At 35.9% G+C, this 12,050-nt stretch overlaps 1 protein-coding gene across 8 annotated transcripts in view; it reads left to right on the forward strand.

Moving 5' to 3' along the window:
- Positions 1-12,050, forward strand: part of SLC41A2 (solute carrier family 41 member 2) — a 122,299-nt gene that overhangs the window by 67,314 nt on the left and 42,935 nt on the right. For 7 of the 8 annotated variants that reach the window (XM_055328595.1, XM_055328593.1, XM_055328596.1 and 4 more), the window contains one exon: positions 11,006-11,153. The exons of the other annotated variant lie outside the window; for it this stretch is intronic. In XM_055328595.1, the coding sequence (XP_055184570.1) occupies positions 11,006-11,153 (148 nt within the window). The remainder of the gene's footprint in view (positions 1-11,005; positions 11,154-12,050) is intronic. 8 annotated transcript variants of the gene reach the window in all.

Below are 12,050 nucleotides of genomic sequence, written 5' to 3' on the forward strand. Positions count from 1 at the left end.
TACCTACTATGTGTTGTGGTTCTCATATATTTTTTTCTCCCATTTTTTTTCCTCTTGAGTTTAAAACTCTATAAAATATGGTAAGATAAGATCATCTCTAATTTCAAATGAGAAAACTGAGGATCATGGAGATTATGTGTGTTACCCACTACTGGTAGGAAGGTTGAACACAGGTCTGATATTCTATGAATTCTGTCCTTTTGCTAAGTATGTAGGCAGTGAGGAGTTAACCTATGGTGTTCTGATATATGCATTGTACTACTGTCCCAGAACATAAGGGTATAGCAGTGCTTGAAATTTGGTGATTGTCCCTCCTTCAGAAATCAACATGGCAATTAACAGCAACAAAAAAGTCACCGTGAAAATTAGCCTGAATGTTGTGTGAAGTTGTGATGTCTCCAACATATTCTCTCTCTTTCTCTCTCTCTATATATATATATACACACACACACATAAAATTCCAGATAATATTGATAGATTATATATAGAATATAGAATCTAATGAATTGTTTTAACACAATTATTTAACACAAATTTATACTTTGGGATTCTTATCAATGTAAATGAATATGATTTGTGAGCATCGGTTTAGTGCTAAAAGTTGGCTATGGTTCTATTTTTTTTAGATGCCAAAGAAAAGAAAAGAAAAGAAACCAAAAGAATACTTTGACAAAAAAAAAAAAAAGAAAGTTTATAAGCTAAGCCAGAAGCAAACATTTATTCATATATCCTCATATATTTCGTGGATTCTATACAGATTTATGGTATTCTTTAAAAGAAGTCTAAAGTACATTTGGTTTGAAGAAGTAGGTCTCAGATATATGTTTTTGAACTAAAGAAAGGGTTTTAACCTAACAAAGGCAATCACTTGTTAAGGGAAGCTTCATTTAGTATATAAAATTACCTTAAGTTATTGAGTGGCATAAAAACAGTAAGTGAATAAAATTTGATGTCCAAGGAAAATTGTTCTCATTTAGAAATAAGATATGTCCACTTGAAGCAAGGTAGAAGACAATAAATGATTAATGGCCTAAATGTAATAAGATCTTGTTCATAGTGATTTTGGGTTTTCATTGTTATGAAATATACAAGGAAAGCTGTATGTACGAGTATATTCAGGGTAATGTTTGATTCTTTTCTCTTCCAGATAAATAAGGCACAGAAAATGAGTTATATCAGTAAGGGGATAATCTGCTTTAAATTATTGTTGGGGTGGTAACTGGTCATACTTTTCCCCTCTCTTATACAATTTAGAAATTCATACTGAAGTCAGGGATTGAAATGTGGCTAGTATTAGAGAATGTGACTTAATATTTTTCTCCTACTCAATTAATTAATTAATTCACCCACTCAGGCAGGCAGCTGGATGACTTGTAGGCCTCATCTCCCCATAGAAATGGGCTGCTACCTGTGTTGAGGAAGGGAGACTGTCATCAATAGGCTGGATCCCAAAAGACAAAGGGAATGAGTTAGGCATGGTTAGTGCCTCTTTCCCTAGTCTTATCAAGTAGACAAGTCTCTCCCCTGTGAGGAGGAGTGGAGAGAAATGAAGGGGAAAGAAGATTGTGAAGGGTTTCTACCTATTCTTATTCTATGGGTCTTGCCAGGAACATTGAGGGTGGGGTGGGGATGGGACTGGAAGGTTGGTAGTGGTTCTGAATGGGTTGCCTTACATAAATAATCAGGAAGGGTATATTATTTGTAAACTTGGGTATTCAAATTACCACGAAGTCATTTGTAACATATTGCCCAGCTGCTTGTTAAATAGCACAACGGGTGTCTCCTCAGTTGAAGTTCTAGTCATAAGAAAGTAAGAAAGAGAATGCCATTGAAGAATGTTATCCTAATAAATATAACAATTGTTATAATGATATAGGCTCAGTATTGAGATTCCAGAAGATAAATCAACTTCTGGGGAAAATAATGTGTGTTAGTTAAAAAATTATTATTATTATTATTATTAATTATTATTTTATTTTAAATTATAGTTGATTTACACTGAAGGGTTTTCTTGGGGTTAGTGTTGGATTATAACATTCTACGTTGTGAACACTAGGGGGCCTCATAAGATCAGCACAATGTTAGTGGTAGTCTAAATATAAAGGTTAGGAACAGGCACATTTGAATTCTGAGTGCCCATTCACCCTGCTGTGCTACCTAGCTCTTGGAAACAAAGTTTAATTCCTGAACTATGTGGAAAACCCTATGTTGAAGACTGAAAGCAGTCTTTAGAGATAAGAGGATTTCATGGAGGCTGTAGGCTTCTGTTACAAATGGAAGCTGTGTATTATATGGCTCCCAAAGAATTGGACATTGAGAATAGTCTTTCTTAACTCTTCCCCCTAGAGTTTTGGATACTTAGAAATGACTTGGAACAGCTCCCCTCTTGTCTTGTTAGTTTTGATGCATGTACCAAAGCTCACTCTGTGTTCAATGTGTTTTTCTTATGGTCCTGATAAAATTTGCTGATTTCTGATATCTGAAGTAAATACAGGATTTTTCCCCTTTTCACCTCACCAGTTCTCCACAAAAAGGACAAAACAAGCCCAGAGCTTTGCTTATTACTATTGACTTTATTTTGTGTAGTTACCTATGTCTTTGTTCCTCAGTTAACAAAGTTAAAATTTTAGCCTCGAGTTTAGGCCTCTAGGAGTCGGCAGAAACTTATCTTCCAAGACCCTCCTGCTCCTCTCTTTTTTGTACTTTAGCCAGACTCACCCAGTTACTGATTCTCATACATCAGCCATGATTCTTCTCTTTTCTTCCTTCTGTTATTCCCTTCCCTTTTATTAAGGCCAGTCTGAGGCCTCATTTTCTTTTTTTCTTTTTTTTTAATATTTTATTTATTTATTCATAGAGACACAGGCAGAGGGAGAAGCAGGCTCCATACAGAGAGCCTGACGTGGGACTCGATCCAGGGTCTCCAGGATCACGCCCTGGGCTGCAGGCGGTGCTAAATCGCTGTGCCACTGGGGCTGCCCTGAGGCCTCATTTTCAATGCTAAATTCATGTTTCCCTGTTAATTGATCTTTTCCTCCTCTGGATTCCTGTAGTACTTCACTGATACTTTTCTTGTTCTTTACATTTTACTGATCATTATAGTTTTTTTGTGTAAATGTAGTACCTTCCTTTATGAAGGTATAAGCTGCTAAGGACAAAATTGTGTGTTTTTAAAATTAATGTAGATATCTATCTATGTATCTATCTATCAGCATTCCATAGGGCCATATACATAATGGATGTTAAATAAATAACACTTGGTGAAATGCTTTTTTTGAAAGCTATCCAGTTAGTGTGAATAGAAGTTATTCAGAAGTAGTACACACATTGAAATAGAAGATAGATATTTTTCTGAATCATTTTGCCTTATTCTTTGTCCAATAACAGAATAAATTGTAACAAAAAATTAACCTTTCAATGAGGAAACAATATTATGGAAATATTGGAAGAGTATCTTATGTTAGCAAAAAATAGCAGAGGATTAGCCTCCCTACAGAAAAATTAAATTGGCATCATATGGCTAAGAAAGGTCTTAAAATAGAAGGGAAAATAGAGGGGCACCTGGGTGGCTCAATTGTTTAAGCATCTACCTTTGGCTCAGGTCATGATTCCAGGGTCCTGGGATCAAGCCCTGTGTTGGGGCTCCATGCTCAGCAAGGAGTCGGCTTCTCCCTCTCCCTCTCCTTCTGCCCCTGCCTTCCCCTCATTCTCTCTCTGTCTCAAATAAATATATAAAGTCTTTAAAACAAAACTGAAAACATTAATTTAAAAAAAAGCAAAAATAAAAAGTTAGTTTAGTAAGTAATCTAAGCTCTGGACTATGATATGCTTTGGTATGACTTGCCAAGAAAATACAAAGGTATTTATTCATTTATACAGTAATTAGTAATCTTTAAAACCTATTAAAAGGATAAAGTTAGGCCAGTAACCGAACTACATGTATACATAATAGTTGCTGCCCTTTCTTCTTGTTTGCATACTTTTAAGAGGATTTAAAAAACTCTTTTTAAATTATTTATCACTGCAGGGCTATTTAATTCTAGTATGTACATGATTTTATTGATTTGAAAAACTGTCAGCTTTTCTCTTTTTAAGCAAGATCCGAGAAGCAAAATGTGGATTGATTTCTCATTCTTCAAGGTTAACTTTTAAAAAATGGCTTAGTTGAAGCCATAAAAGCAAACACGATCAGCCTTAGGTTGCTTCAGTCTGTGGAAACTAACAGGGATGCCAGGTTATTTACAGGGCATTTTATAATATCACTGCCTGTATATGAGTGGTGATATGAGTAGAATCTAAATTTATCTCTCATGTCACTCTTCAGAGATTTTCAGCATTCACCATCTTAGCTTACAGTGATTCCTGGAATTCAATTTAGTGAGAAAATTCTGATAGTTATAATGGAGGGCACTTAAAAATTTGACAAATTACCGTGCCCCTTGCTTTGTTGCTCACCCAGAAACAAATGTCACTCACAGGAGCTACATATTTCAAAAGAATTTAAGATAAGAATAATACATGTTGTTAATGAAATTATGTAACAATTGTTGTAAAATGCTACCAACAATCTAATAAAAGGTGCAAGCCATGAATCAAAAAGATGGCTGTTATGTTTGACAGTTAAGTGGAATCATAGCAATTTGAACCACTTTAGCTGTGTTCATCCTTTTCTGTAGTTTATGTATGTCACAGAATCAATACTAATATACGTGGACATTTCTTAGTCTTAAAATTCTACAAAGCTCTATCTGTAAAAGTGTATTCTTTTTTCATTTTTTAAAAAATTTTTATTTATTTATGATAGTCACACAGAGAGAGAGAAAGGCAGAGACATAGGCAGAGGGAGAAGCAGGCTCCATGCACTGGGAGCCCGACGTGGGATTCGATCCTGGGTCTCCAGGATCACGCCCTGGGCCAAAGGCATGCGCTAAACCGCTGCACCACCCAGGGATCCCTCTTTTTTCATTTTTAAAGATTTTATTTATTCATGAGAGACACACAGAGGCAGAGACACAGGCAGAGGGAGAAGCAGGCTTCCTGCAGGGAGCCTCATGCGGGACTTTACCCTGCGACGCCACGATCATGCCCTGAGATGAAGGCAGACACTCAACCACTGAGCCACCCAGGCGCCCCTGTACATGTGTAGGGGCATTCATTTCCTATTGCTGTTGTAACAAATTACCACAAATTCTGTGTCTTAAAACAGCAGAAATAAGTTTTCTTATAATTCTGAAGGCCAAAGTCTAAAATGACTTATACAGGGCTAAAATCAACGTGTTAGCTGGGCTGGCCTTTTCTGGAGGTTTTTAGGGGAAAATGTATTCCTTATCTCTTTCATCTGGTGGCTGCCAACATTCCTTGGCTTACAGCTGCATTACTCAATCTCTACCTCTATGGTCACATTGCCTACTCTTCTGGAGTCAGATCTCCCTCTAAGTTCTGGCTGGGAGTACACCTGTGAATACATTTCAAATTCACCCTAATAATCCAGAATAACCTCCGCATTTCAAAATACTTGACTTACTCACATTTGCAAAGTTTCTTTTATTATATAAGGTAATTATTCACAGGGTCTAGGGATTAGGATATGGATATATTTGAGGTTCATTATTCAGCCTACTACAATACCCATGGTGATATACTCAGAAATTAATACAAAATATTCTTTTGACTAGGATCATTTAAATGTATTTCATTTATAAGGAAGACATTAGGGATCCCTGGGTGGCGCAGCAGTTTGGCGCCTGCCTTTGGCCCAGGGCGCTATCCTGGAGACCCGGGATCGAATCCCACGTTGGGCTCCCGGTGCATGGAGCCTGCTTCTCCCTCTGCCTGTGTCTCTGCCTCTCTCTCTCTCTGTGACTATCATAAATAAATAAAAAAAATTTAAAAAAAAATAAGGAAGACATTATTTTATTTTTTATTTTTTAAAATTTTATTCCTTTATTTACTTTTTATTTTTTTATGATAGAGAGAGAGAGAGAGAGAGAGAGAGGCAGAGACACAGGCAGAGGGAGAAGCTGGCTCCATGCAGGGAGCCCGACACGGGACTCGATCCCAGGTCTCCAGGATCATGCCCTGGGCCAAGGGCAGGCACTAAACCACTGAGCCACCCGGGCTGCCCCATGGTTGGCTTCTAATCAACTATTTTCTCTTGCCGATTGTGTCATTAGTGGTTTTCTAAAAGTAATTATTTAATTTTATGACATCTATAAAGCACCAATATATCCTACAAAGAGAAATGTTTTAGAGTCTTCCCTTTTCCAATATTTGTAATTTTTCCTTTGCCATCAGAATTGGGTTAGCTGTCAACCAGGAAAAAGATAAGAGGGTCCTATATAATCATAATTTGGTAGGAACGGGCATATTAAATTTGGCAGAAAGTTGAGATAGAATGCATTTATGGTAAATTGATTTTAGAAATTTTTATTTTTAACATAGTCACCCTGAGTTTTTAAACCATATAATGTTAACATTTTACCCCATTTGCTTTGTCTGTTATTCTTTCTCTCTCCGTCTCTCTCTATATCTATGTATGTATATTTGTATATATTTTTTCTTTGTTTTTTGGACATGAAGATTTTAAAATACTATTAAACAATGAAAAAGACTTTCCCATTGTTAGAATTTTTAAAAATTGAGGTACAATTCACATGTGACACAATTCACTTTTAAAAAGTATATAATTCAGGACACCTGGGTGGCTCAGTCAGTTGAGTGTCTGCCTTTAGCTTGGGTCATGATCCCAGGGTCCTGGAATTGAGTCCTGCATTGAGCTCCTTGCTCAGAGGGGAACCTGCTTCTCCTTCTACCTGCCACTCCCCCCTGCTCGTGCTCTCTCTCTTTCTCTCTGACAAATAAATAAAATCTTAAAAGAAAAATTTTTAAAGTGTATAATTCAGTGGTTTTTAGTGCATTCATAAGATCGTATAACCTATTATATAATTCCAGAACATTTTCATTACCCCTAAAAGAAACTTTTAGCTCTCACTCCCCATTCTACTACCCTTTGCCCAGTTCCTTCAACCAGTAGTCTACTATCTATGGGTTTACCTGATCTAGACATTTCAAAAAAATGGAATCATCCAATACATGACGTTTTATGTCCAGCTTCTTTCAATTTGTATGTTTTTAAGTTTCATCTGTATTGCAGCATGAATCAGTACTGAATAGCATTCCATTTATGAATATATCACATTTTGTTTATCCAGTTACCATTTCATGGAAATTTGGGTTGCTTCCACTTTTTGGCTATTATGAAAAATGCTCCTATGAACACGCTAGTACACATCTTTGTATGAACATATCTTTTCAGTTCTCTTAGTATTTACCTAGCAGTGGAATTGCTGGATCATATGATGATAACTGTTTAACTTTCTGAGGAACTACCCACTCATTATGTTTAGTTTATTTACTGAGAAAATTTTCTCCCACTTTGAAAGTTTAAGCGGTGATTCTGAAGTTGGGGTGGTAGGTGCTTCTTTCCACTTCAGATATCCTTCCAGAGATTAATGTTGAGGATAACTTAAAAGCTCCGTTGGATGCTCCTCTTTTGATCTGAAAACGAAGTACTGAAATAAATGACCTAGCAGAATAGTTCTTTCCATTTGTGTTTAGTGGATTTTGCCTTTAGTTTTCTGTTTGGTCCTATAAAGAGATTGTTGGCAACCTTAGTTGTATTAGGAGGTAAGAATTGCCTTCTAATTGGGATGTTATTTATCCTTATCTAATATTTTAAGAAGAAAACTGGGAGTCTATTCAATAAAGATTTTTTTAATCAATCTTCTATAAAATTCGTGGAGAAAGTGACACTATGTATCATATTAGTCATATCCCTTTATTTTTTTTTAATTATTTATTTATTTTTATGATAGTCACAGAGAGAGAGAGAGAGGCAGAGACACAGGCAGAGGGAGAAGCAGGCTCCACGCACCGGGAGCCCGACGTGGGACCCGATCCCGGGTCTCCAGGATCGCGCCCCGGGCCAAAGGCAGGCGCCAAACCGCTGCGCCACCCAGGGATCCCAGTCATATCCCTTTAAATGGAGGAAAATGTTTAAATAGATTTTGTTAGCATAATTATTTTGAAGATGTGATCTAGATAAAACCATTAGAAAATCTGGTTGGATATTACTTTAATTATAGTAATTGTTCCTACCTAATAGGGAAAAAAATTGAGTTTTTATCTAGTTCAAACATCTTTAGTCATAGGTGAGAGATCTTTAAATATCTTAAGATGAGGAAATACAAAGTTCAATCAAAGATATGATTCTGCACAACGATTGAAGAATTTTGTGAGGTGCCAGAAAAATTTGGTAACATTTTACTTATATCTTTAAGACTATAAGCTACAAGGATTGTAAGATCAACTCTTGTTTTTAAGTTATGAGACCCCTACTATACATGATAAGTATTAGAATCATTGAAAAGAATCCAGGAATGTCCTCGCTGAAATCTCTAATAATAATAAAACCTTGATCAGTTAAAATGATATTACCAAAAATGTTTTGGGATGGTGTTACTATTTCAAGAAGGGATAGGCAACTTTTATCCTTGGGGATATTTAGAATTAAGTATAAAAATGTTGGAGAATCAAATTCATGGTATTAATGGTTTTATGCTAAAGAGGCAAAATATATATTTTTAAATATACTTGTAACTTAGCCTGTCAGAGAAATGTGTCAGTCTTTCTAATCTTATCTTAAATTTGTCATTAATTAATTGACTTATATTTATAATTTTTAAATATAAATATTCAAAAATTGTATGCATTATATGAATATTTGTAAAAAAACTTAGACTTACCGTATTTGTACATTTAATTTTTTTAATTTATAAAGATTATCCTAAGTACTTGGAAACTTTTGAGAGACATGAGAAATGTCTAAGGTCAATAGAATATCTCAGGGTATTTAACAAAAGTCTGTAAATATGACTAAATATTATTCCAGACCCTTCAAAATAATTTTTGGTTGGATGCTAGACATTGTGAACATAATAACATTAAGTGTTCAGTTGTTTTGTTTTTCTTTACAAAATGTATGACTTTGTTCTTGTAGGCAGTTAATTGTAGATTAGTTAGAGCCTTACAAGCCTTGGTTTCAAGCTTTATTGGCGGCAGCCTTGAGTAGACTTTATTCTAGGACAGGTCCTCCTACTAAGATGTGACCCTTCTCAGGTCATGACTAAATGTTCTCAATGTTTAAAGAGGCCTCTCCTCTCTCCAGGATTGACTCTTGAATGACTTCCAGTCATTTGTAAACTCTGAGAAATGTTCATCTTAACAGGTCCCCAGTTATTCTTGGCCTAGCATTGTGGAGTTCACCCTGTGCATGCATGGTGTAGGATTCTATTCACAAGCTCTTTCTCTGAGAGCTTCCTTTTCTCCAGTATTTTATCCTATAAATTCTAGCTGCCCTAGCCTCACTCTACTGGAGTTTCCCCTTCCTGAGCTGTGGTCTCCGATGTGCCTTCAGTCAAAAAACTGAGGCTGTTGTAGGGTGTATCTCATTCTTTCCCTTCTCTCAGGGATCACAGTCTTGCAATGTTTGTTGTCTACTGTCTGAAGGCAGTTGATATCTACCCACATATCTCTATCTATTCTAATCATTTCTGAAAACACTTAAAATTTTGTTCAGAGGTGACATGAAGCATGTCTACAAAGCAAGACAAATAGCTAAGTCCAAAGTCAATGTGGCAGAGAAATATATTCACTCCATAGTAAAACATAACAAGAATGGAGAGAGAATGAATAATGTGATCAAGACAGTTTACCACAAAGGGGTTATAACAAAGTCCTGGCAATCTGCTATTTCAGTGTGTTCCAAATAGCAAGATGTTAATGATAATGGCCATGATAATTATGACAATGGTAAGTGATAAATATTAGCTAGGTGTCTAGGCACTATTCTACTTACATGTACTAATTCTCTTAAGACTTATAATAACCCCATGAAATAGATACTATTATTGTAGTCATTTGATAAGAAAATTGAAATTTATAGAAGGTAAATTTCTTGTCCAAGGTAGGTTGTAACACTGAGATGTGAAACTAGGTGGTCTGGCCAAACTATGATTAAACATAGTGTACTGTATTCTATCTTAGCATCTTAAGGGTTCTGAGAAGTTCAGCAGTGAAGAAAAGTGTTTACCTTTATTAAGCTTAGTTTTTCTACTTTATTTTGGAGCTTGGAACACTCTTTAGTATTGGGGGCATATCTATTATCAATTGATTGGCCAGTATTGCTTGGAATGCTTGTACTATAAGATCTTTGTGGGTAAAAATATCCCATTTGATTTTAGAGTTAAGAGTTTACTAACTTTGGTATCAGATGCCATCTTCTATCAACTCTTGCTCTTTCTTAGCTGTGTTCTTAAGCTCCTAAGCATTGGTTTCTTCATAAAATAGAGATGGCAGTTTGTACCTCATACTTGTGAGGACAGTCACATGAGATGATGCCAAGAAAGCATTTAGCATAGTACTTGGTAAATAATAGCCAAATAAATGTTGGCTTTTTTTTTTTTTTACTGTTGTTGTCCTTACTGTTGTTATTTGCTATTCTCATCCAGTTCAGATAACTACTTCAATAAATGTCCATTGAATTAATGTATTCATTTTCAGTTACATTATTAATGTTTTGACCTTATCTACAGTTTTATTTTTTTAATTTTTAAAAAATATTTATTTATTCATGTAAGACAGAGAGAGAGAGAGAGAGAGAGAGAGAGAGAGAGGCAGAGACACAGGCAGAGGGAGAAGCAGGCTCCATGCAGGGAGCCTGATATGGGACTCTATCCCTGGACCCCAGGATCACGCCCTGGGCCAAAGGCAGGCACTAAACCCCTGAGCGTCTCTTACCTACAGTTTTAAATTTGTGTGAAGTTCAGAGAAAATATATAGCATGTGAATATGTTGGATAACATCCTATCTCTTGGGAAACTTTAATGTCTACAGTTGCTACATGATTAGAAGATAGATTGAAATGTTGTCTCTTTTTTAATTTTAGACAACTATTACTACATTTCTCCATTAGTTGGTGTCTTTTTCTTGGCTCTAACTCCTATCTGGATTATAATAGCTGCTAAACATCCAGCCACAAGAACAGTTCTCCACTCGGGCTGGGAGCCTGTCATAACAGCTATGGTTATAAGTAGGTTAGTATTAAAATGTGTGTGCATGTGTTCTTTATGCCTTTATCCGTGTATATATTAAAACAGCAAAAACAAACAAAAAACAAAAAATAAAACAGCAGCCTGTTTTTATTTCTTGGGTTAATTATTTTATATAGCGAAGTTGTAAGAATCCTCATCACAGTGGAATTTTTAACAACAAAAATGAGACCACCTTAGAGGTCTAGCAACCAGGTATTGATCAAATAAATTGTAGTGTAGTCACAAAATAGAATATTAGCCACTAAAAACAACATTGCAACATTTTTATTGATGTGGAAAGATGTTCACAGTACATTTGGTGAAAGGAGCAAGCAGCTAGAAAAGAGTATGAATTTCCTGTTAAACATGGTGTATTGAACACATTTATCTTATTCCTTCCCGAAACTACTAAAATGACAGTAATAGAACAGAAAAGCTATAAAATCACAAAGACAGAAGGGGAGCAGAGAGGACAGCAGGTGTGAGATTAAACAAAATTAGTAAAGTAGAAATCAGATGGATGATTTTTAACTGAACTAGCAGAATGGAAAAAGCTAAAATCTAACCTCCTGCAGGCCAAGGGACACCCATCAGAAGCAAACCAATCTGAGATCTGAGCCTCAGAAACCCAGAAAGGTGGAGTAATTAGATGCGCACTAAATATTTCTCAGAGCTACAATGAAGAAGAGTGGTTGAAAGTTTATGTAAGAAGCAATTAGATCCCAAAAGCCCTTCTTCAGCTTAACCACCCGAGTGACTGCTCCCTCCCACCTTGGCAGAAGACAAGATTTAACTCTGGAGAGACCAAATCAGAGAGGCCATGGATTTAGAACACCTGCACATCTTTAAAAAAAAAAAGAAAAGAAACACCTGCACATATGAGGGTGTGGATTACACAGT

The sequence above is a fragment of the Nyctereutes procyonoides genome, unplaced genomic scaffold (genome assembly GCF_905146905.1).
Source record: "Nyctereutes procyonoides isolate TBG_1078 unplaced genomic scaffold, NYPRO_anot_genome, whole genome shotgun sequence".
In the NCBI taxonomy this organism is placed as follows: domain Eukaryota; kingdom Metazoa; phylum Chordata; class Mammalia; order Carnivora; family Canidae; genus Nyctereutes; species Nyctereutes procyonoides.